Source organism: Lepidochelys kempii, chromosome 8 (assembly GCF_965140285.1).
Source record: "Lepidochelys kempii isolate rLepKem1 chromosome 8, rLepKem1.hap1, whole genome shotgun sequence".
Lineage (NCBI taxonomy): Eukaryota > Metazoa > Chordata > Testudines > Cheloniidae > Lepidochelys > Lepidochelys kempii.
In genome coordinates, this window is record NC_136387.1 from 86,651,711 (window position 1) to 86,678,283 (window position 26,573).

The 26,573-nt window shown below is 43.5% G+C and overlaps 1 protein-coding gene across 2 annotated transcripts; it reads left to right on the plus strand.

Moving 5' to 3' along the window:
- The first annotated feature begins 3,138 nt into the window (after nt 1–3,138).
- On the plus strand, nt 3,139–24,745 carry PTGER3 (prostaglandin E receptor 3). Of its 2 annotated transcripts, XM_073357351.2 has the most exons (3): nt 3,139–4,062; nt 19,004–19,201; nt 19,537–24,745. In XM_073357351.2, the coding sequence occupies exons 1-3, from the start codon at nt 3,214–3,216 to the stop codon at nt 19,630–19,632; spliced, it is 1,143 nt and encodes a 380-aa protein (XP_073213452.1). In that variant the 5' UTR covers nt 3,139–3,213; the 3' UTR covers nt 19,633–24,745. The 2 variants fall into 2 exon arrangements, with proteins under 2 accessions (XP_073213452.1, XP_073213453.1); XM_073357352.2 differs by having other exon boundaries at nt 19,004–19,629.
- Nucleotides 24,746–26,573: the final 1,828 nt, after the last annotated feature.

Sequence of the window (26,573 nt, forward strand, 5' to 3'; positions counted from 1 at the left end):
TCTCATTAGCACTGACCCCCCAACTTGGTAAAGCAACTCCCATCTTTTCATGTGCTGTGTATTTATACCTGCCTACTGCATTTTCCATTCCATGCATCTGATGAAGTGGGTTTTAGCCCACAAAAGCTTATGCTCAAATAAATTTGTTAGTCTCTAAGGTGCCACAAGTACTCCTCATTGTTTTCACTTGTAAAAGGGAGCTAATACAAGAGAGGACAGGTGGTCCAGTGGTTAGGACACAAGCTAAGCCTTAGGACACCTAGGTTCAAGTCCCAGCTCTACCACAGACTTTCCTATGTGACATTGGGCCAGTCACTTAGGCCTAGCTCCTCAAAGATAGTTAGGCTCCTAATTTCCATTGAAAGTCATGGGAGTTAGGACCTATTTGGGTCTTGGCCTTAATCTCTCTGGGCCACAATACCCCATCTCTACATGAGAAGAATAGCTCTGCCCTACCTCACACAGATGATGTGGGGAATGTACATCAAAAATGGTGAGACTCAGATACTGTGGTTATTGGGGCCATATAAGTTAGATAGATACTCTCACATGGGTGCAGTGAGATGTGTGTACTTAGCTGAGACTTTCAAAGCTGCCTAATGATTTGGATGTCCAATTTTAATGTGAATTGGGTGTCTAAACCCATTAGGCAGCTTTAAAAAGCCTCAGATGTAATGATCGTAAAGCCTATTTGAGATTGTTGGATGCAGGTGTGTTAGAACTGGTTGTGTTATCTTCAGTTCCACTTTATGGTTCTCAGTCACTAGTAGAATACTGAAATGTTTGTGTTACAAACAGGTTTGTTGCATTCAACATTTTTTCATGAAAATATTTCTGTTAAATTTGGGTTTGTGTTTTTTTGTTTTTTTTTAATGAAACCTGAATTTATCTCTTTGAATGATAAAGTATTATCTGCCAGTGAGGATACCTGAACTTTAGCAATTATGTCCCCTAAGATGGCGCACTAAACCTGTAAGCTGGACCCGGATGGCAGGTTTTCATTTATACAAAAGTGAAAAACTAATCAAACTTCCCTAAGATGGCAGAATAGATACCTTAAACTCACTCTGTAGGACTACTTTTCCCCCAGATTTATTATTCGTCTATTCAAAAGTGCCACACCTGAATAAAATAACTCCAGTAACAAAACAATATCCTGCAATGTTAGTTACTTAAAACTAAGACTTCCATTGTTTGGCTAAAATGGATTTTTACCTGAAGAAATGATAAAGTGGCCTCAAAGGGGAGGGGGGATGAAGTTCCCCCACCAAAAAATTTTTTCCTCCACTACCACAACATTTTAAAAACTGTGCCTCACCCTGTTTTTAGTTTTGCTCTATGCCTCCTTAACCTGATATGAAAGGAGCAGCATAAATATTATGAATTAATATCTGGCAAATTTTGATTTCTAAAGAGAAAGCTGATAGCTCATTTTGTTTGTCCTGTGCCAAATCAACTCCAATAGTCTATTACAGGGGTGGCCAGCCTGTGGCTCCTCAGAAGTTAATATGCGGCTCCTTGTATAGGCACTGACTCTGGGGCTGGAGCTACAGGTGCCAACTTTACAATGTGCTCAGCCTCTGGCTCTGCTACACGCCTGCCCCCACTCCATCCTGCCCTGAGCCTGCCATGCCCTCGCTCCTTCCCCTTCCCCCCCTCCCCCAGCCTACTGCACTCCATGAAACAGATGATGGGGAGGTGCTGAGTGGTGGAGCTGCCGGTGGGCGAAGGTGCTCAGAGCAGGGGAGGAGCTGATCAGGGGTTGCTGACCTGTTACTGTGGCTCTTTGGCAGTGTACATTGATAAATTCTGGCTCCTTCTTAGACTCAGGTTGGCCACCCCGGTCTATTCTATACTGATGCTTGATGTTAATGACAACAATTGGTGTTTATGATCCAATAATATTCATAGATACCCACAGAGGTGATGTTTATGTCAGGATAATAACTTGGGTTTCACTAGCAATGATGCTATTGTACTAGATAAAAGAAATTAAGGGCTGGAATCAGTGCAATTTATACATAAGTAAGGATTCTAGGATATAGCGCCACATGAAGAAGAGAAAACAGCTGTGGTGTGAATTTAAGTTGAAGATGAGCGGCAAGAGGAGAATAAAAAGCACCTAACAATTTGAATTAATGTTAAATGTATTTAATGGGCCGATTAATAAGGAATTTTTAAAAAGTGATTTCCTCTCCTGAAGACAATGGTAAAGGTGTAAATTCCATTCCAGTGTAGCTGATTTTTAAATCGAGAAAGCCGTGGAAAAGCGCTGTCAAACCAGATAATTCCAGGGAAGGATAAAGCATCTTTTCTACTTCCTTTTATTCTTATAATCACCAGTCATAGTGCCAGGTCTATACAGGCACTTGCAAATAAAGTTTGACTTGATTTACAAGCGTTTAAGGTTTACCAAAGGAAACTGCTGGGTTCTCGCTTTATTGGCCAGAAGCAAGAAGGCATAGATACAGAAAATCTATTAAAACTATGGAGCTAGCGCCTGTGTAACGTAACAGAGCAGCTGTCTGAATGGATTTTTGCGTGCGTGTTAATGTCTAGCTAGATGGCGCCAATAGCCCCCTTCACTTCTAAGGACTCGGTTGTTCCTTTTGCTCTCGTCCCCCGCGTCCCAAATTACAAATAAATAAAAGGAAACCTCGTGATTTGCTGTAATGGTCCCGAGTCTCCCCGGACCACACACACACACACAGCTCCCTGTCAGGAACAATCTGTAGGAGGAAGAATGTGACCAGCCGCAGAACGGTCTGCGGCAACTTCGCCACGCGTTGCATTGAGCCGGATTGCAGCCCCAGGCGTGATGCGGCGCCGTGGCCGCCCCGCCTGCCCTGCCCCGGGGCTCGGTTACCGCTGTCACCGCTGGAAACCGGGCGCCTCGCTCAGTCTCCTCCGGCAGCGCGGCGCCCGGCGGCTCGCGCGCAGGACGCAGCCAGTGGCCGCCCCCCGCCCCCCGTCGCGCCGGTTTGCTGGCCGCAAGCCGCCCCGATTGCCAGCCTCTCAGGGGTGGGACGCGCCCCCCCCCAGCAGAACTGGATGAATGAAGCCCCGGGGCCCCGCCTCCTCTGCCTTATAGCTCGGCGGCTGGTCCCTTCTGCCCACTGAGCCGGAGCTCCCCGCCATGGGCTGGGGCAGCGCGGCCGTGGCTGGGCTGCTGCTGCTGCTGCTGCGGCTCCGCTCCCGCGCCAAGCCGGCGGCATGACGCCCCCTCAGCTCTGTGTGTGGGGCCGCTACAACCACACCGCCCCCAGGCCGTGGGGCGGCGCCGCGCGGGGGGCCGGCAACGGCACGGCGCGCCCCGCGGCGGGGTGCGGCTCGGTCTCGGTGGCGTTCCCCTTGAGCATGATGCTGACGGGCACGGTGGGCAATGCCCTGGCCATGCTGCTGGTGTACCGCGCCTGCCAGAAGACGGAGAACACGCGGAAGAAGTCCTTCCTGCTGTGCATCGGCTCCCTGGCGCTGACCGACCTCATCGGCCAGCTCCTCACCAGCCCCGTGGTCATCGCCGTGTATCAGGCCAACAGGAACTGGCAGGAGTTGGACCCCTCGGGCAACCTGTGCACCTTCTTTGGGTTCTGCATGACCGTCTTCGGCCTCTGCCCCCTCTTCATCGCCAGTGCCATGGCTGTAGAAAGGACCCTGGCCATCAGAGCGCCTCACTGGTACGCCAGCCACATGCGAACCAGGGTGACCAAGACTGTCTTGCTCAGCATCTGGCTGGCAGTGTTTGTCTTTGCCCTCCTGCCCATAGCTGGCTTAGGGCAGTACACCCTGCAGTGGCCAGGCACCTGGTGTTTCATCCACGCCAGGGACAACCCCGTTGTGGGCAACACCTTCTTCGCTTCAGCCTTTGCCTTTCTGGGACTTTGCTCTCTGATTGTCACCATGGCATGTAACTTGGCCACGATCAAAGCTTTAGTGGCTCGGTGCAGGACCAAACCCTCAGCATCTCAGTCCAGCAAGCAGTGGGGGAGAATCACCATGGAAACACTGGTCCAGCTGTTGGGGATCATGTGTGTTCTTTTTGCTTGTTGGTCACCCCTGTTGGTAGGTTACCTTTTAATTTGCTGTGTGATATTGCTAACCCCACAGCATTCTTTCACACAGAATGGGGGGGTGATGGTTACGGTACAGTGGGGGTGCAGGGAGGGAAAACCTGTTACATCCAACTCCCTAAAACATTGTCATTGTGTCCCCCAAATTTCAGCCTGCTTTGTAGGGGAGATAAGCAAGTGGAGGGGGGCGCACCCTCTTGAGTAGGAGGATACAGGTATAAGGGGATCCCTTGGTGAGAGGTACTGGGGATAGGAGTAGGTGCAGGGCACAGTATGTATGGGAGGACCCCTTGGGAAGGGGAGCTGAGGATGGGAGGTGGACATATACAAGGGGACTCACTGTGGGGAGCTAGTAGAGCTGGGTGACCTGTATGAGGGTCCTCTTGAGGAACTGAGCAGGGGTGAGTGTGATGTATGGGACAGACACCCTCCCCCACCCCCGAGAGAAGGCTAAGGGGGAAATGGAGGTTCAGAAATCCCTTGATGAGAAGCTGATAAGGCCTCAACTAGAGTATTGTGTCCAGTTCTGGGCACCACAATTCAGGAAAGATATGCAGAAACTGGAGAAAGTCTAGAGGAGAACAGCAAAAATTATTAAAGGTTTAGAAAACATGACCTACAATGAAAGAGAAAAAACTGGGATTGTTTAGTCTGGAAAAGAGAAGACCAAAGGGGACTTGAAAACCGTCTTCAAGTACATAAAAGGTTGTTATAAGCTACAGGGTGATAAATTGTTCTCCTTACCCACTGAGTACAGCACAAGAAGTTGTAGGCTTAAATTGCAGCAAGGGAGATTTAGCTTAGATATTAGCAAAAACTTTCTCGAATTGTTACACACTGAACTAAATTAGTCCGGATGGTTGTGGAGTCTTGGTCATGGGAGGTTTTTAAGAACAGTTTAGACAAATACATGTCAGGGATGGTCTACATCAGTGGTTCTCAAACTTTTATACTGGTGACCCCTTTCACATAGCAAGCCTCTGAGTGCGACTTTTAAATATATTTAACACCATTATAAATGCAGGAGGCAAAGCAGGGTTTGGAGTGGAGGCTGACAACTCACAACCCCCCATGTAATAATCTCGCGACCTCTGAGAGGTCCTGCCCCCCAGTTTGAGAACCCCTGGTTTACATAGTCCTGCTTCAGTGCAGGGGACTGGACTAGATGAGCTATCATATTTCTGTGATTGTGTAGAATGGGGGCTGTTATAGGCTGTGGCCATTTGGGAAACATTCCAGGGGGGGTGGCAGAATGAAGGTTTGGGACAAGAGAGGTGGGGATGTTTAGGGAAATGAGGGCTTTGCAAAGAAGGAAGAAAAGAAACCGGGAACATGAAGGAAGAATGTGGGTCTTGGAAGAGATTAGAGACACTAATATATTTGGCAGGTAGGTAGTGAGTGAGTGAAAGGAAAGAAGAGGGAGATCGATGGGGATTTGAAAATTCAAAACATCGTCCAAAGACTGGTGTTAGCAAAGAGTCAAAACACACCAAGACTGGTGTGGTTCTGCTGCCTGGATAGCAGAGAGCAGGTTGAGCAGTTCTGTATTCTCTGCACTATGAAGTGTGGCAGGGATATTTTTGCTCATCCAACCACAGCAAGGGATCTACCCACTGGAGCACTGAGAAGCCTAGAGATGGTGGAACAGGCACCAAGTACTGAGGCTATCAATCATCTTCAGGATCTTGGGAGGAAGTGTGTACTGCTGGAAGCCTTATTGTGAGGGGGCCTCGTGTTAAGGGGCAAAAGTGTATTTTTTCTGCACCAACCTTGTAGGCACACATACTCCACTGCTTTGAGAAAGATGATCTGACCTGGGCCCTGTTAGCTACCTCTCACTTGTTACACTAGTTATTTCATTCAAGGGTTGTTGGCTGTTTCATATTTTTGGCTGTTTTCAGAGAAGCTGTGATGACAGTAACCACTGCAACATTTTAGCATTTTTTAAAGAGGCTAATTACACAACTTTTACCCTTTCTTCTTATTCTGTTCTTTTCTTGCTCAGTCCTTCCTTGTTGATCTGGGACAAATCCCTTTTGAGAAGCAGAGGGCCCTGAATGTAGAATGTGTGTGTTTCTGCTGCATGAGACTTGTCCGAGGGGTAAGGGGAGGGGATGGTATCTGTAGCACTGTACACTATGAAGAATGGCAGGGACTTTGCCCCCACAGGATAGAATTGTGAATGGTGCTAGAGCATCCAGCACCTAGACCCACCAGACATGTTCCGATGTGTATGCATGCACACGTCTCTGAAGGGAAGAGATGTAACTAGCTGTGGGGCCTACTACCACCTTGGGCTGCCTACAGCAGGGGTGCAGGAACAATTTTTATAGTGAGGGTGCTGAGAGCCATTGAACCAAACTGTAAACCCTGTATATAATGGAAACCACTTGGAGCCAGGCAGTGCAGCAGCATCCCTAGTTCCATCACCTGTGGGCCTCACTGACTCCTTTGCCGTTCCTTGGCCTGGTAGGGAGAATTCCTACCCCACAGAGACCCCTGCAGATCTCCCCATGCTAGTACATGGCTCATGTACTAGCGTTGAGGATTTGGCCCTTACCATTGACTAGTGCAGCTACCCTGGGAAGAATAGCTAGTAGTGCTACTGGACTATTCAGTGTAAATAAGATAGCATTAGAAATGAGCTAGTTCTGCCCAATGACTTTATTTTTTGTAAATTAATAACATTCCAGGAAAATCTTAAAACAACCCCGCTTCCCCCTGCATCTTCTGCATGTTAGCTGTACAGAGATCATTAATGGCTTGTGAAATCAGTAACCATATTGCAAACCTAGGAATTGCTTTCTATATGAGAGACAGGACAATGTTTTACTCTTAAGAGCACCAGGGTAGCATGGATTTGACCACACACGCATGCAGGATGCCCAATTTAGATATGATTACTTTTTTTAACATTGACCCTCCCCTCATCATGTGTTCAGTCTTTGATATCAGCGGTTGGTGATTAACTGTCTTTTCCACTATATTGAATCAGCTTCTCTAAAAGCTACATAACCTCCACGCCAAGGCTTTGTCAAGCCAGGCCTTAAAAACCTTCAAAGATAGAGATTCCACCACCTCCCTAGGTAACCCATTCCAGTGCTTTACCACCCTCCTAGTGAAATCGTGTTTCCCAATATCCAACTTAGACCTCCCCCACTGCAACTTGAGACCATTACTCCTTTTTCTGTCATCTGCTACCACTGAGAACAGCCCAGCTCCATCCTCTTTGGAACCCCCCCTTCAGGTAGTCGAAGGCTGTTATCAAATCCCCCTCACTCTTCTGCAGACTAAACTATTGCTTTCTTGCAATATCATATCTCAGAGGCATAGTGTGAGTTTATGAGCAAACTACAATATCCTTACTAAGCCTTTGCTCAAAAACAATTTCATCATCAAGAGTTTGCCTGGGAAACTAAGTAGAACTTATGGCCCTATCCAAAGCTCATTGAAGCTCATGGAAAAATCCACACTGACGTCATTGGGCTTTAGATTCAAACTCTTAGGTCCTGATTCAGGAAAGGATCCTTATTCAGGAAAGTACTGAAGTACATGTTTAAATTAAGCATGTACCTAAATCCTAAATTGAAGTCAATGGGAAAGCGTGTGCTTAAAGTTGAGTGCTTTCTTGAATCACGGCCTCAATGAAGAAAGCAGGCTTTGTCCTAATATGAATAATAAAATAGGATCTCAAGTCACTTCACAGAACAGTAAATGTTACATTTAAAGATTAAACCCAATATTTGCAGAGCATCCTGATTATCCTGCTCTCTACAAATCTGCACCTTTTCTAATTCATACCCAAACCAACCATCTTACTTCACATCTCAGCAGCAATGTAAGAACAAATGCTGTAGTGAACCCTCAAAGTAGTAAGGTGTCTTTACATTCACAGGATTTAATGCAGCACATTAGTACATGATAGTGAATTAGTGCTGAATGACAGTTGCTAGAATTGACCAAAAAGGTGCACTATCACCCGCTGTCACTGCTTCCTTGTTGAATATTTCCATTCAGAAGCCTATTCAGCTTTGTAGAATGTGGATTGTGGATGTGGTTCCACTGCACAAGGTGTATGGGGCCTGAAGGCAGGAGAGCTATGCAGGATCCTCCTGACTTTGGCTTCATGCGTTTTCCCATAGGGCCATCCATACTCACTATTGTTCCTTCAATGGCAGGAGTTCATGCAGCTGTTCTCAAAGCCTATTTGAATAGGCTTTTTCCAGTTAAAATTTAAGATTTAAATGCTTTAGAAACAGCCACAGAGACTTCTCCCTTAAGGACATTCAAGATGGCTGTCATTTTTTGCTGCCATGAAATGGACTAGAATATACAGCAGGCTACACAACTCTGTGGAGACTTAACTCTGCCCCAACACCCCCATTAACAAGCTTGAATTCCTGGCCTTTTGAAGTTATGAGGAATTTTGCAGCTGACTTCAATAGGCCAAGATTTCACTCCCAGTATGGAAAATAATATTTCTCCTTAGCCTTAATTATTTGAGGGTCAATAAACTAGTTGATTCTTAACCCGGCCAGTTAATATAGGGCCATAAACTGAAAATTTAGTCATGTGCATAAGTGTTTCTGGTATCTTGCCCCTAATGAGTGTTTATACAGCCAGAATCTCTACTGCTCACCCAGATACCAGATGTCTCCTTCCACTATCAATACTATGAAAGCCCTATTGTGTGTATCTTGATGGCTTATTTTTCTTGCCGCTTTATTACCTTTTCTAGTGTAATATTAAAGCTATAAGAGACAAGAACAGCTCCATTTTTTGAAACATGGGAGATGTCTGTCATTAAGGACTGTGAAACTAAGTGAGCCAAAGACAACACTTAATGACTTCTTCCTTGTTCACTAGTACCGTACATTGAATACAGACCTAAAGCAATTTCAAACTACTTCCATTTTGTTTGTCATATTTTGCTTTTACTCTTATTCTGTAGCTAAGTGCCTAAAATGTGCTAGGTGTTTTCCAAATGCAGAGGAACACATGATCCTCTCTTTAAAAGGTAGAAGGATCTCGCAAGTCTGTTTCACCAAGCCTTATGTTTTTAAGCAAAATGGCCTTTTCTCTTTCTTACACACACACACACAACAAAAAATATCCCCTCCTCTACGCTTCCTGCTGATTTATTTTAAATAACATTTTTGCAGATTAAAAGCAGAAGGACAAAACTACTTGACTTATACTGTAAGGGTGCCCTCCACTTTACTTAATGCATCTATGTCAAGAGCAAAAGATGCACCTACATGCAGAGAGGAGAAAAATGGGACAGTCACAGCAGAAGTTGGACAGACCACCTGAGGCTTTTAAACATCATTGATATTATGAGAAAATATTCAGGGAGCTGTAGAGAGAAGGCAAAGAGATCCTCTAACATTTTGCTATAAAAGGTCAGCAGTGAATGCTGAACTGGCAACCAACCTGACCTTTACAAATCAAAGGAAGGGCCAATTAAAAACATACTGGCCAGCAGACCTTTGAATTTGTTTTATCTTATTTCTTCTGCCTGTCTGCTTGGGACTCTGCTGATACCCAGAGTGAATTAATGAGTTGTATTTGTTTCTCACTTCAAAACTTTTCATGAATTTTCCAGGAGCCCAGTTCCATAAATCTTCTCTCCAGTGTGTAGCCTCTATGCCAACATGTATCCCTCTTGGATTCATAGTCCCAAAGTTCAGTGCAGGCATTACAGAACAATTTGTGGGTTTTTTGTAATAAATAATTAAAAAGATTGGCACACACTAGGAACAATGGGCCTGATTCTGATCTCACTTCTCTCAGAATGAATTGTGAGTAACTGGATGTAGTCAGTAGCATATCAGAGTAAAACCATCATAAAGGAGATCAGGCCCAACATAGCCCATAGATAGGAAATCTAAAGTATATTTTTTCCCTTGATGTTTGTGTTTAACGCCCATGGAATTTCTTCTATGTGCAGTAAAGGGAGAATTGCCTTTTAATTGCCTTGTCCCTCTTTTCCTAGCATAGATAGACTTAAATTTGGTGCATAAATAGTTTTAACATTATGAATAATCATTAAAGAACAATTCTTAATTTTTAAAAAAATTATCTGCTGGAATATATTTGTCATGATTACACTTATAATTAGTGCATACAATACTTTGGAATACAAAGCAATTAACCCTTTAAGGCCAACTCAAAAAAGAGAGATTTTTTTTCAGGCCAGAAGGGATTGTTGTGATCATCTAGTCTGATATCCTGCATAAACATAGGCCAAAAGGAGAGGCTTTCATTGAAACCGCAGTTACATTACTCATTTTTATTTACAATTGCATTAAAACAACTATTCTGAACATTTTGTGAGTATTTTCCAGCTTAAAAAGTCAGTTTCTCCCAGAATCATTTGTTTATGCTGTAGAGACTTTGGTAAAATGAAATTTGTATTCTGTGGCTTAATGGGTTTTTTTTTGTTGTCGTTTTTGGTTTTGGTTTTTTTTGAGTAAACCGCTGTTGTTAATGAGTTTTGAAAACTCTTATTATTAACTCATTATATTTATAAAATGAAAACCTTACATGGGCAATGCTCTGTTTTAGGCCTCTCTCTTGGAAACAGGGTTAGGGTTGCCAACTTTCTGATTGCAGAAAACTGAACACCTGTGCCCTGAGGCCCTGCCCCTTCTCTGAGGCCCCGCCCCCTGCTCACTCCATCCTCCTCCCTCTGTCACTTGCTCTCCCCACCCTCACTCACTTTCACTGGGCTGGGGCAGGGGGTTGAGCTGCAAGAGAGGGTGAGGGCTCTGGTTGGGGGTGCAGGCTCTGGGGTAGGGCCAGGGATGAGGGGTTTGGAGTGTGGGAGGGGGCTTCAGGCTGGGGCAGGGTGTTGGGCTGTGGGAGGGGGTATGGACTGGGTGCGGGCTCCAGGATGGGGTCAGAAATGAGTGGTTCAGGGTGCAGGAGGGGGCTCTGGGCTGGGGCGGGTGAGGGCTTCGGCTGGGGATGCGAGCTCTGGGGTGAGACTGGGGCTGAGGGGTTTGGGATACAGGTGGGGGCTCCGGGTTGGGGCTGAAGGGTTCAGAGTGCGGGAGGGGGCTCACGGCTAGGGCAAGGGGTTGGAGTGTGGGAGGGGGTGCAGGCTCTGGGAGGAAGTTTAGGTGTGGGAGGGGGAGAAGGGTGTGGGCTCCAGGCGGTGCTTATCTCAGGCAGCTCCTGGGAAGCGGCGACATGTCCCTCTGGCTCGTAGGCACAGGTGTGGCCAGGGGGCTCTGCACGCTACCCCTGTCCACAGGTGCCGCCCTCACAACTCCCACTGGCCGCAGTTCCCGGCTAATGGGAGCTGTGAAGCCAGCACTCGGGGCAGCACCTGCACCGCAGGCATGGTTAGGGAGTGGAGTGCTCCTGGCCATCCCTGCACTTAGGAACCAGACGGACATGCTGGCCACTTCCGGGAGCCGTGCAGAGCTGGCCGCTGCGGCCAACCGGACTTTTAGCAGCCCAATCAGCTGGGCTGACCAGAGCTGCCAGGGTCCCTTTTCAACCGAGTGTTCTCGTCAAAAAACAGATGCCTGGCGACCCTAAATGGGGTTAGTCAGAGGTTACTATGGTGAGGGACAGGCAAGGAGCAGCAAGGTCCCCAAAAGCCCTGGACATCAGTCCTTTTTGATGGGAATCGTAGAGGAATTGTCAGGTAGATGACAGTGCCCAGACCCCGAGGAAGGCTTGGTTAAAAAAGGAGGATATAGGGGAAGTGAGGTTGTATTGTTATCGCTTAAAATTAGACAGCTGTAGAGGCTTAAGTCTATTTTATATAATTTAAAATAAAACTGGAAATAATCATGGGCAGAAGTCTTTAAAAAAATAAAACTAAATTAATGGAAGCTGCAATCAGTAAGTTGTCCATGAAACAGGCTATTGTAACCTTTGGGTGGGCTAGAAGTTTACTTCATTGTCCTTCTCCACTGCCTAAAAAAGGACACCCAGAATTCAGTCACTAAGGATTTTCACTAAGGACTGCACAGGGTCAACCTTCCCATATTCAAATCCAAAGAGAACAAAAAGGAATGAAATGTAATTCTTAAGTACCAACTTTATAAAGATAAAGAAACATTACAATTTCTACAACATAACATGGCCACCTTATAATCCACAGACATTATCTTCAGTTATACATAAACTGAAACAAAGAAAACAAATTAAATATAAACAGGTCAGTTCCCACAGAAAAACAGTGAGATGTAACTTGGAGTTCCCAAAAGCTAAGATAGAGTTCACCTGAATCTCAGTTACAGTCTTTGCTCACCAAAATCTATACAATCTGCTGAGTCAAAAGCATTGCAACAACATCTTCCTTTCACTTGCTTATAGAAATCTCCAGCTAGAATCATCTTCCTCTGCTGCAATCACTCAGCTAGTCAGATAACCAATTAACCAACCCCTCAGTTAAGTATCTAGGTTTTAAAAAACTGAAAATAACAAAATGAGTGACTCTTTCCCCATCATCACATTTAAATAAGATAAAAGTTGGTGAATCATTCTAACTGAGACAATTTAAAATAATTTGGTTAAAATCAAACAACATTCCAAGTATACAATTAAAATAAAAAAAGGTTTCCCTTTCTATAATTAATGCAGCCAGGGCTTCCCTGTTGGAGGCTTAACATTATCACTAACCTGCTGCAAAATGCTTCAGAGTTAGGGGAAAACAGCCTGCTTTCTGCTCCTGTGGCTCAGCTTCTCCCAACCCACAGATAGCCTTTTGCAAAGCCACTGCCCTGACTACCTGCCCAGCAACAGGGCATTCCCAAAACTACCAGACCCAATTCCAGAAACCTCTGAGTGTGGACTGCTAATTGTGCATCTGCCTAGCAACAGTGAACCACACACAACTCATTCCTACCCCACCCAGTAGATTTCCTAAAGCAGGGGTGGGCAAACTTTTTGGCTCAGGGCCACATCTGGGTGGGGAAATTGTATGCAGGGCCATGAATGTAGGGCTGGGGCAGGGAGTTGGGGTGCGGAAGGGAGCTTGGGTGTGGGAGGGGGTGTGGTGTGCAGGAAGGGGCTCAGGGCAAGCGGTTGGGGTGTGGAGTGTGGGAGGGGTGTTAGGGGCTTATTCCTTCACCCACTTACTTTCCTGGTCCTTCTCGCATGAACAGAGAGCAACAATACTCTAAGTCCAAAGGTGCAAACAATTCGATGTTTATTGGGGTGAACTTCCAGGAAGCATGATTCCAGTTTCCTTCCTTAGTGTCCCCCTTCCCAGCTCTGACACCACTGAGCCTTACGTGTCCCTGTTCCCATTTCCACCTTTAGGTAAACATGATTCCAATTTCCCCACCCTCATTCCCTGTTCCCATTTCCCACCCACTTCCTGATTGACTGCAGACTATATAGTAAAACTTGAGTTCTGCTTAGCTATACCTTAACCAATCATTTTCCTGAAATTTAACTAACCAATCCTAACATATTGTAATATGATTATTTAACCAATTATATCCCACCACCTTAATTAGTTTACACCCAGCAAAATTAATTATACAGCAGACAGGAACAATCACAGAACCAGACAGAGATTATACAGACAAACAATAGGGAAATGGGGACTACAGTGATAGAACAACAAAGAAATGAGGATTTCACATCCCAGCTATTGATAAGTGAGTTCTTGCCCGACAGGATGCTATCAAACTAAGTTTCCTTTTACATCTTCTAGGCACTTCCCTTTCTCTGGAGGTGATAGGCACTACCAGGACAGGACTGTATTCCTAACAGCCCAATAGCACCTTATTTCAATGTGACTAGTTTGGAATGTGAGGATGTGACCGTTCGCTTCCCAGCTTATGGCTGCCTCTGTTGCTTAGGCAAAGGCCTTAGCCTAAGAACAGGGCCTCAGACTGTCACAGTAAGAGAAGGCCCTTACACCAGCTGACAGTGATTTTGATTCTTTCTTTTATACCTCTATCACTAGCCAAGTGATAAGAATACACCTAAATTCTTAGAGTATAGGCCTTTACAGACAGGCCTGAATATCTATATCCTAACAAGGGGGCTCAAGGCAGGGGGTTAGGGGACTCAGGGTTGGGGTGTGGGGTGCTGGCTGCAGCCTGGCACCGCTTACCTCAAGTGGCAGCGGCGTGCAGCAGGCCTAAGGCAGGCTCTCTGCCTGCCCTGGCCCCATGCCGCTCCCGGAAGTGGCCAGCATGTCTGGCAGTGGCTCCTGGGGGTGAGGTGGGGTGGGGCCAGCACCTCCGCCTCGCGCTGCCCTTGCCTGAGGGTACCACCCCCAAAGCTCCCATTGGCCATGGTTCCCCATTCCCGGCCAATAGGAGCTGCAGGGGGGCGGTGCCTGCAGGCGAGGGCAGTACATGGAGCCCTCTGCCCTCCCACTTCCTAAGGGGCCGCAGGGGCATGGTTTGCCCTCCCCTGTCCTAAAGAGATATCTCCCTATTAAGCACATGGGTTATACTGTGTGACCACATGACCTTACCACTGTGACCCTCTTCCTCCCGCCCATATACTTTCTCCAACTCTTCATTTAAAGCCACTTATCATTAGTTGTCTACAGTTTAGATGGAGCATCTTCAGAGTCTAGCACAATGGGGCCTCGTTCTGATTGGGTCATTAGGCATTGCCATAATACAAATAATAATTATGAGATGTAAATATGTCTCTGTGTGTACATTACAGCAAATGGAAACCAAAAGGTAATTAATTAACATTCCCAGCATTCAGGTTATTTTCTTTAGGATCAGTATTTGAGGAACTCTGAAACATGATAGCCCTTATAATCATTTTAATCTTGTTCTGTGATCTCAGAATTCATGAAATTGCAATATAAATTGGCAGATAAAATACAGTATTTATAAAGAATCTGCTTTCATGTGCCAGTTGCTATCTGTTTTGTTTATATTACATAATGCTCCACTGTTCCATGGAATGTTAAATTGCTTTGCTGGAAATTTCACTTTAAACAACATATAAGGTTATAATTCCATGAATTCTACGTTGGCCTATTAAAATAATTTTAACTGAAGTCTGTAAAAGTTACAGGGCTAAATCCTCAACTGGTGTAAATCACTGAAGTCACTGGAGCCACAGAGATTTATATCAACAGGGGGTCTGGCCCACAATTTGTATCGTAATGTAAATTAATCACCCTGTTTTATTAAACTATAAACTACATAAAGCAATGGGGCAATTCACATAGAATCATGGACACTAGAGATAATAAAAAGCTATTATGTCATCAAGTACATCTTCCTGGTAGCACAAGATTACGTAGTCTGTATTATACATTTACTAACGATCTGTCCAGTCTAATTTTAAATATCTACTCACAACATGTTATATATATGAAAGCTCAAAGACTCCCAGCAACTTTATAAAATAAAGCAATTTAAAAGAGCATTCATTCTATTTAAAAACAGACAAATTCAAACTTGTGCTAAGTCTAATGTTTCAGCTTGAGAACTCAGCTTCTGGAGACCTATGTGATTGGTGATCATTGAAGACAAAACTACTGGCGAGCTTTCCTGACTTCTGGAGGCTCCGCTTAACTAGTTTTAGCCAGCCAGCCAGCCTCCAGAATTGTAATTTTTAATTATTTGCAAGGATTCTTTAGGAAAAACCATGCCCTTGCTCTTAGGAGCCATATTGGGGTATGGGGAGAAGAGGATGGCATCTGTGCATAGAGGGACCAGTCTTTAGACAGGAGTAGCTGGGAGGGGAGTCCTGTCTCCACGGAGTAGCCTCTGCCAACCCTTACATGACTTCCTTGCAGCATATCCTTGTAGCATGCATCCTTGTATCCATGACCTTGTAGCAGCATATCCTCCAGCCCTTCCCACTCCTCTGTCCTGCCTCCTGATGTTCAGGCAGCCTTCACAGAGATGGAAGAAGAGCTCTATGAGGAACGAGGGAGTTGCTCCATCCATGCTCCCACACACACTTCCCCCCACCAGCCCCGAGTGTCCATTGCCACCAACCCTTTTGCAGGGGAATCAGGTCTGCTTCCATGTGTCCCTCTACAACATGAAGAAGGGGGGTTGGATTTGCCCTGTAATGTCCAGCAGTATCCTATGACTAACATACATAGCTACCTCTCACCTTATCACCTTAAAACAAGGATCATAACCTACCAGTAAATCCTTTGGGCTCATTTCTGCACCCAGGTACATAGATGCTACTCCCATCAAACCCCACAGGAACTGCACCTGTGTAACTGAGGCAGAATTAAGCCTGTTAATTATATTATGCTAATTATCATTGCAAACTCTCTCAGCCTATCGGACCCCAAGACAGTATCCTATTTGCTTTGCTCTTGGGCAATAGCTATACTTGAAAGGACCCCCAGGTGGTTGGCCTGGGGATGGCCCCCCACCCCATGCCACTTTGGCTGTCAAGGGCCAGTATGAAGTCTCAAGCTTCATTAAGTTTTGGAAGTTTCCCCGCAGTGCTTCTCAGGGGGTGAATTGTGCCCCCTCTCTGGTCTCTCCTCCTGCCTCCACTTTGTTCCTGAGATACACAGTTGATCCTCTGTAAATTCCAGGACTGGGACAGATGGTGCTATGCAAAAAGCTGATTCTGTCTTTTGCACAGGGATAGCCATGCATAAAGTGCAGATTTCAATTTAGAACTCAAATACGTATTTCAATATTTCCCATGCTGGGAAACAGCCTGGGAGTCAGGAAACCTGTGTTCGATTCCTGGCTTCACCCCTACCTTCTGTGTGATTTTGGCAAGTTGCTACACTTATTATCTGATGTGCAGAAGTACCTAGGGGACATAATTATGGACTAGGCCCCCTCTGAGCTAGGTGCTGTGAAACTACATAACAAAAAGACAATCCCTGACCCAAGGAGCTTGCATCATCTCTGTGTCTCTGTCTCCCCTTCTCCCTCCGCCAGTGTGACCTATTTAGAATGCACTTTCTTCAGGGAAAAGATGGTCTTTCATTATGTGTCTGCTTTAAAGTGCTGAGTATCTTAGTTTTTAATTACAAACAAGTAGTGGGGCATAGGCATTGCTCCATTATGCAATTGCAATCCAAACGCCCTTGCAGAAACTTATATGCCAAATTTATACACAGAAAGAATTTTTGTCTTGTATTTATAGCCCCTAGAAAACAGTTTGTAATATGCTGGACCTTAGCTATAATGAAGCTATAATAAGTGTCTCTGAAATGGTACTAAATGTAAAAGCAGCTATTCTCAATGGAAAAAAAATCAGAAAGTAGATACCAACTAAACCATGGAAAAATAAATACATATTTGACAACCTTCAAACTGTGCCTCCTAGTTCTCAGAATTATATAAAGCAGGAATCGGCAACCTTTGGCATGTGGCCCATCAGGAAAATCTGCTGGCAGGCTGGAACAGTTTATTCACCTGCAGTGTCTGCAGGTTCGGCCAATCACAGCTCCCACTGGCCCCGGTTCACTATTCCAGGCCTGGGGGCTGCAGAAAGTGGCGTGGGCTGAGGGATGAACATATCACAATACAGAGAGCCTCTCACCATCTTTTTTCAGGTAATTAATGGATATATCCTGGGAAAACAATAGACAGAGAGAAACTGTGATCTTGTGGATTAAGCAAAGGACTGGGAAGCTGGAGTCTATTTCTAGCTCTACCTCTTTCCTGTATAACCTTGGGCAAATGAACTAAACTCTTATTCGCCTTCATTTCCCTCTCAGTAACATGGGGCTAATGATGCTTCTGTGTTACGAGATTTATTTCATTAATGTCTATAAAGCACTCTGAGATTCTGAGATGCAAAGGGCTCTTGAAGTGCTAAGCATTATTTTGATTGATTGAATTATTATATTACAGTCTTCAATTGATAAGTCTTTAAAAGCCACAAGCCTTGTGGCATTTGATAAACCAACAGGGAAAACTGATTTGCTGAGTTCAAATGTCTATCTGTGCCAACCATCTCAATAAGCAATATCAAGTAATGCACAGGTCTTATCTAAAATCCCCAAGGTCTAAGGGGATCACTGACACATCTCTGTGATGGTGGTATTAGTTTAGCAGCTGACAGTTTGAAATACAAGTGTTAGGACTGCCCTGGAGTACAGATTTTCTGGGAGATAGTATGATTGAAGATCTTCAGCTCCTAGGCTGCTTTCTACAAATTAATAGCTATTGTTTTACCTAGGGTAGTTAGCAGTAACACATCAAGAAAAGCCAATCTACTGATGAAATTTCTTTTGACAGCTGCCAGACATGTTATAGTAGCCAGAGGCATGGCCACTCTGGCCCCATTTTGGGTGGTAGGTACTATAACATATGGGATATGTCGGTCATGGAAACACGTGCATAAAGTATGTTTAAATGCCCATGATTTTACAATTTGCCTACCTCTTCTCAACCACACCAACTAAAATACTTAGGGGTCAAATGGCCACTCTTATCATTCTTTGTACCTTATTAACTCGTATTATATTGAAGTTTCTTCTCTCAATATGAATTATCCAGCTAGATTTAGCAACATGGGTAAGGGTGGACGTGGCAGAATGAGCTCTTTTAATTGATTTCCCAAGCTCTGCAATTTCCTAGTCTAGATCAGTCCATCTCTCACCAGTACAACTTCATCTAGCCTTCTGCCATGTCCCAAAGATGGGAGATAACAGGCTCCTGGCTGATATCAGTGCCAGATATATTAGATCAAACCAGTGGATAAGGTGGAGGGTAAGATCTTTCTCTCCCCCCATTACTGCTGTGACCTGAAGCACAACCTCAATGGAAATACACACACTCTCTCTCTCTCTCTATTGTATGTAAGGCCTCTTCGAATGAAGTTCATGGGGGCCATTCTTTATTTTCCATGATCATGGTTTGATTTGAGGGAAGTAGCAGGAGGGGATCGGAAGATTCTAATCTGATGGGCCCCTCTCTCATACCTGCCTGAAGAAGTATGGATGTGGTTTATTTTTAATGATACACATTTATCTCACCTTTTCTTAGATTATGATGTTGAAAATGATCTTCAGTCACACATCCGTTGAACACTGCAAGCCATCTGACAACACAGTTCAAAGCATAGAACTGCAGAAAGAATGTAATTTCTTCTTGACGGCTATCCGCTTGGCCTCACTAAACCAGATCTTGGACCCCTGGGTTTATCTGCTATTAAGAAAAATTCTCCTCCGAAAGTTTTGTCAGGTAGCAAATGCTATCTCCAGTTGTTCTAATAATGGATGGAAAGGGCGACCTATCACATTAACAGATGAAATCAGACAAACAGCAGCATGAAAGAATATTGATACACCTTGCATGCAAACTACTTTTGACAAGTAGTCTTAAGCCTTACTGTGAATTTGGGCATCTGTGGCATGCCGGTCTCCACATAACTAACTGCAGCATAGTAGTACTTTTGAATGGACTTAGACTGCCAGATAATTACGTAGCCGGTGTGCCAGCAATACATAAATATAAACAAAGGAATATGGTCTATTATTAACAGTTACCTAAAATTCTGGTCTCTTTTTGATCCACAGCTAAAACCATTCAAGCTAAAGAATATGACTTTTTTTCTGCTGTATACATCATGTTTTCTGGGGATTTTTCTTTCTTTGAAGGAGAAGAATCAATAATTTTTATGTCAGGTAACATTTGAGGCACAGATTCAACAGCTTAAGTTATTAAAGAGACTCATTCCTGTACTTAATTTTGACTCTTAAGATTATTGGCTAGATCCAGATATTATTCCTACCTCCTTTTCTGGGGAAAATGCAAGAGACTTAAGGGGAAAAATAATAGGAGTCCTTCCCTGTCTTTAGATTTCAATGATTTGTTAGAAGAATTGCCAATGCCTTTGTGTAGAATAATGGTGTTCTCTTTCAAGTGCTTAAAGGTAGCAGGAGTCTTATGTGCTACATGGGCTTACCATGGTAATTACTGATTTTTAGTGACTGCAAGAATAAACTCACCTGCTGCAAAGGAGAGGGGGCTTTGGGGAACAGCAGAAATGAACAATCTGCTTTAAAAAAGAAAACAAAAAGAAGATAAACTTAGCACTTTTTTTTTTTACAAGTAATACCTGTGAAACACCCGGCAAAGCACTCATCACTATGGTGATGTAGTCTACCTTAACTATTCACAGTAGATGCTCCTTTCACATAGCAAAAAACTCACCCAACGCCTTCAAAGAGCAGCTTTATTTGTGAAGGTCATGATTCTGGGAACAGAAAGACCTTTCAGCTACCCTCTGGTGATGGGCGCACCACATACACAGCACCACTTATTTACTTAAGCTCCCAAAGGGTGGGTCACTCACAATATGAAATGTCAGCCAAGAAACAGTAGATTTTTCCTAAAATACAGCTTTCAGAAACATGACAGCCTTGGAATTTTTTTTTCTTTTTTTAAATCAAGCCCCATTGTCAGATTTCAGCTGGAGGATCTCATTAGTCAGATCTTTCCTGGAATAATTTTCAGGGTGGATTATAAGGACTCACGTTTCTGCTGAATCGTTTGACCATCTTTTACTAACTCCCCTTTTTTCCTCCAGTTTTTCATGGGCCCATAACCTCTAACCTGTCCCATTTAATGGCCTCCTTGCTGGATTAGATCTCTATGAAATTGTTTGCAAGAATATACATGCCAAATTCTGGTCTGTTACACCTAAATGCAAGCTTGCTGAGATTAGTGGAGATACATTTTCTTATGCCATATCTAAATTCAGCCATGGAATTTCTATCTGAGTTAAAGGAGGTTTGTACATGGGATTGGTACAATAACTGTATTCATATGTTAGAGTATGAAAAACCATTGGGCAGATAAGGCCTTTAAAATGGCATAATTTTACTTAACAGCAGTGCGTAATTGACTGGAAAAATTAGCTCTCAAGTTCAAACATATTTTTTGATATCACACTAGTCTGTCGTTTGGTAATGGGCAATATTAGAAATGTCCTACTGTAAATACTCTTGTAGATAAGGATAACATTCATGACAATCTTCCCGTGTCTGTAGGTACACATTGAAATAGCATGAAATATGAAAATCCGAGGTGGCAGCCAGAAAGCATTTGGCTAATCACTTTTCATGCCCTTGTGTCTAATCTTCACCATCATGACAGACAAGAAAGAAAAGTAACTGGAGTTCGACTGGTAGTTACTATTGTATATCAAAGCCTCAGAGGGGATTACTTTTAATGTGACATCAGGACTCTGACATCTCAATGATAATTCAAGAAATAGTGTAAATTACACTCAGGTACTTTGACATTTTGTAATCCACTGGTTTTACTTTAAATGTACTTGCCTTCTTGTTCAGTTTCACAGTGACACAAAATAAACATGCTTATTCAGCTCATGTCTGACTGAATAAGGAAGAAATCAAGGACTGAACATTGAAGCCAATGGCCTTTGGATCAGTCACTAAGGGTAGATCTACACTGCAAAAAAGAGATACGATATTAACTCGGGTTAAACTAGCAGTCAACACAAGGCAACTCATCTTTTAACTCGGGTTAGCAGGTCAAGTGAAGGCCTATAGGGGAGCTTAGGGGACTGCTCTACCCACTGGGCTATTGGGTATAATGTGGGCACCACAGCCTTTTCCTCTACCTTCTGCAAAAAAAATATTTTTTTTGCAAGAAAGGGCTGAGCTGATTTGGGTGCCTAACTCCAGGAGAGGAGTTCATGGCTTGAGCCCTGTGTGGACGAAGGCATCTCTCTCTGGCCAGCGCTTAAATCCCTTTGAAGGGTGGGATTTAGGCCGCACCCCTGTCCTCGGCATTTCCTGTTGGCTTGTTGCTAATCAGGGTACTGGCTTCTGAGAATCCCTTTTAGGCACGTTACTCTCTCCCTGCATTGTGCTTAACGTGGGTTTGTGAATTGCACGAGGCAGCGGGGCACCAAAAAGTTTGGTGTGGTAACACTCAGCATTACAATGCCATGGCCTCCTTGTGAATCTAATGCTAAGGTCTGATCCTCCTCCTATTGAAATCAATGGGAAATTTGCCATTAGCTTGGAAACAGGACACTGAGACTCCTAAAAGTAATGTTTCTTCTACATAGTGTAGTGGTAGGAGAGAGGATAATGACTTTATGATAATAAAGCAAGATGTAAACCCAATTTAAGGAGCATATTGCTTGCGTCAGTGGAAAACAAACCAGTCAGCCTGCAAGGACACCAGAGAGAAATAATCACAACAAATGGATTCCCACTTTGAATGTAAAAGGTAGGAGAGCAGCAGTCTGTAAATAAGATTTTGATTAGCCTGCGTTCATGGTAATCAGTCTTAATAGTTTGGCTCTAAGCTAAAATGTGAAGTCACCTAGAATTTAATAATGTCTTTTGCTGTTTTTGTTTTGTAATTTTTGCCCTGAATTAATGTGCCTGTTTTAAACTTGTTTTTTTTTATTAAGTGTAGACTTGGTTAATGGTAGAGTTGTTTCTTTGTGTTCATCTTATACTTTAAAGAGTTACATTAGAGCTGGGCCAAACAGGTTTAGACAGGTTCTAGTTCCTTTGAGGTTTAGGTACCTGACCAGGAGGTTAATTCAAACTACTTTCCACACTTATAACTTCCCTTGAAATGAATGGTAATAACAACTGAGGCTAGTGAAAGAAAGGGAAATGCCTTGCTAACATTTAAAAAGGTTTTCAGCTATTAAAATATCATTTAGAAAAAGTCCTGTATAGTTCCTAAATCCTCATCACATACACCTGTAGGAAGTGCAACTCCATCAAATGTTTTGTGGCCTTCTGTGGCTCACTGTGATTTTCTTGTTTTCATTCATAGTCTCTTAGGAACAGCTGTTCACCAACTGATGTATCTCTAAAGCTAGATAGCTACTCGGAAAAATAAAACAACTCCTGAATATGTAACAGATGTGCAAAACCCATCCAATAAGACTAATTAACCCAAGATCTATGATGTTCCCCGGTAACAGGGCAGAAGACACATCTAACAGCAGTCTAAGTGAGGAAGGCAGCATGTTGTGATATCGAAAGAATTTTTTTTTCCAGTTAGCAAGTCTCCCTTCTGGTTTGCATGCTTTTTGTCTGGGTATTTCTATCTTAGCCCATTTCTGTGATGTCCCTCTTGCAAAAGTTATGTGTTATATTCATATTAATGTGCCTATCATTAAAAAGAAGGCTGATTCAGGTATAGTTATATAAATAGATCATTTATAAATGAAAGCTGCTCTTAGGACACTACTTAGACTAATGTGATCCAATAAGAGCACTATCTTAATAATTTAGTGTCATACCTAAGGCGGAACCAAGGACACACCTTTTAAAAGCAGATCCATTATTCTTCAAGGCATATTAGGATAGTCAGTTATGCACATCCATACAATATGTCTGAGAAGACATAGAGTTTAATTCTGCTTGGACATGCACAGCTCAGTAGGTTTGCACTGGTGCAAAAATGGAGTGGAATTTAGCTGATATTCTGAAAATCGGAAACATACCCTTCAACTACAATAGGTTTACACCAATGTAACTGAGATCAGAATTTGGCATTCAGTGCCTTCTAGGTAATGGAACAGAATACAATAAACTAGAACTACAATGTCCTGGCCAACATTTTCAATCTGAAAAAAACCAGCTCTACTGTCTAACAAGGAGATAATGTTGAGTAAAATGACCACATGTACCTACACAGCATCTGTCCTACTAGTGTCGAGCTTATTAATGGTAAGTGCTTTGGGAAATACTGAGTGAGAAATATGCTGTATGAAACCAAATTATCCCTTACTCTCTTTGAAAAAGTGCCATGTGCCATTTCGTGCCAAAAGAATGGTATGTTAAAAGCCTGTTTTTCTGTTCAAGAGTTTAGCATCTTTCAGTTTATGCACATTAGCCATTTTTCAGAAATCTGTCCCTTGTAAAGTGGGTCAGAGTGACCTTAATTATTTGAGTGAATTGTGCTCTGCTGGACTTTTCTGTCAATAGCTGAACAGCAGCCTGGTACAATAGGATTCAATTTTCTCTAGTATAGTGTAGCAAGCGTACAAAAAGTCTATGAAATTGAGTAATTTTTGTCCTAATATCACCACTTCTACTGTAGGGGCCACTGGAAAAACATTAGTTTTTCATATAGACTAACAATGAGATATGCAATGGCAATATGCGAACTGCTGAAATGTAAAGATAGTTTAAACTAATTGTTGAAGGGAACCAGATATGAGCATTATAATGCTCAGAATAATCTTATCCGTCTTGAACTCCTGTTATTAAAACAGTTCCTTTATTTTTTTTAATTTAGAGAAAAGAGGATCATATCTGTCTTTGGGTGCAGTAATATGAAGACCATTTTATAAAACAAGAAAGTGGGATAGATTATTTACATCTTATTTGTTTATAGCAAAAGAATTTAAGCACTATTTGCCAGGCATGGCGATATGACATGACTGGCAACTGAAGCACTTTCTTAAATGAATTCAAAGATCTTTATCAGAAATGTAAGGATTTGTTTTGTTTTCCCATTTATCTGGTTTTGTGAGAAGGATATTTTTGCTGTACATTTTTGCAGATGCCTTCTATATTATTCTAAAGTATGTAAATTTCACTACAGTAGTATTTCAAAAATCCATTTTGATAAAATGATGTACTTCTGTCAGAGACATTGTAGCAACTGTGGTGTCTGGTGGAATTCTTTGCTATAATTTTGTTGGCATTCAAAACACAGGCTGTTGGTGTATTGAACGTGCATGTGTTATATTTGTCAATGCAAAATAAACATTTAGAAGTTCAGCAGAACAACTGGTCTTTATTTCTTGATGCCAGCTTTTGCCTGCAACGTTTTGCTACAACAATTTCAAGTAACCTTCTGTAATTGGCTTCAATGTGAGCACTATTTGCTGGTAAACATCTTGAGCCAAATTCTGTGCTGACTTCATTAGGACTGACGGCAGAGGGTCTAAGTACAGAATCTGGCCTTTTTTGTGGGCCGGATTCTGCCATCCTTATGCACACCAAGTAGTACTTCATGCCCACTGAAATCAGTGTCACCATTTGCAGAATAAGGTAGTACTATATGTGAGTAACATTCATACTATATGTGAGTAAGGGTGGCAGAATCTAGCACTCTATCACCAGGTTAGCAGCACATTTGTATATCTTGATAAAACAAGGTACCTGATTTATAGCATTTGTGTTTGCTGTTGTACATAACTGTCTGGGTTGTTCACCTTACCACTTTTGCAAATCACAGTAGCATATTTAGACAGCTATGGTGACATTGATAATTGCATGCAGAACAGCTCATCATGTATTTTTATTAGCAGTGCCGAAGAGGCTTTCACCCTGCTGTGGGCTAAGAACAGCTGATGATATTGATATGACTCTGCGCCTGCACTTCCTTGTTAAAGGTAAGAGGAGCACCAACAGATCGGACTCTATAGCCCACAGATTCTGAATAACGGATGAATAGTGTATCTAAGACACCCATTTGGACAGAAGAGCAATCTTTGAACTTTGGGATGAACAATTTGAGAAGCTGGGAAAAAAAAATTCCCTTTCTGTCTCACATAAAGCGTTCCCTGTCTTCTCAGTGTCAGGTAGGAGTTTCCAAAGGGTAGAAATTGGGCAAGAATCCCAGATGGACATGTCTGAGCAGCTGTCTGCCTTCAGATCTTACACCCCTCAATTAATGCTAGTATGACTGGATATGTGGAGGGCTCTACCAAATTCATGGCTGTGAAAAACATGTCCCGGATCGTGAAATCTGGTCTTTTGTGTACTTTTCCCCTATACTGTACAGATTTCACAGGGGAGACCAACATTTCTAAAACTCGGGGTCCCGACCAAAAAGGAGGATGTGGGGGGGGGGCACAAGGTTATTGTAGGGCGGTTGCGGTATTGCCACCCTTACTTCTGCAGGGCCTTCAGAGTTGGGTGACTGAAGAGCAGTGGCTGCTGGCCAACACATCCAACTCTGCAGGCAGCAGGGCAGAAGCAAGGGCGGCCATACCATACCAGGCCATCCTTCCTTCTGCACTGCTGCTGGTGGCAGCACTGCCTTCAGAGTTGGGCTCCCAGCCAGCAGCGGCTGGTCTCGGGCTGCCCAGCTCTGAAGACAGTGCAGAAGTAAGGGTGGCAATACCATGATCCCCCTACAATAAACTTCGTGACCCCCAACCCTCTTTTGGGTCAGGACCCCTATAGTTACACCCTGTGAAATTTCCGATTTGAATAGCTGCACTCATGAAATTTACGATTTTTACAATCCAATGACCATGAAATTGACCAAAATGGACTGAATTTTGTAAAGCCCAAGATATGTGCCATTCCTCATCTTCCGCAGCTATCAAGCAAGAGAGGGACCTAACCACTATGTGATATTTTGGGGGTGGGTATCTCAGTCTCTCCTGTTGAAGCTCTTCTACTTTGTATAAATACTTAACTTGGCATTGGAGGAGGGACTGAAACTTAGGTCTGCCATCTCCCAGGTGAGTGCCCTAATCACTGGGCTACAGAGTCATTCTCACTCTCTTTGGCCCAGCCCTATTCAGATGCAGGGAGAGGGCCCAAGGAGCCACCCTTCCTGCTCATACTCCCATGCAAGGGTTGGGCAC

Bases quoted from the DNA above. Each gene is read 5' to 3' on its own strand.
- PTGER3 (XM_073357351.2), top strand. From the start codon at position 3,214: ATGACGCCCCCTCAGCTCTGTGTGTGGGGCCGCTACAACCACACCGCC. The intron at 4,063-19,003 runs GTAGGTTACCTT...ACCTTTTCTTAG, and splicing joins CTTGTTGGTCACCCCTGTTG to ATTATGATGTTGAAAATGAT. The intron at 19,202-19,536 runs GTAGCAAATGCT...TTTGATCCACAG, and splicing joins TCCTCCGAAAGTTTTGTCAG to CTAAAACCATTCAAGCTAAA.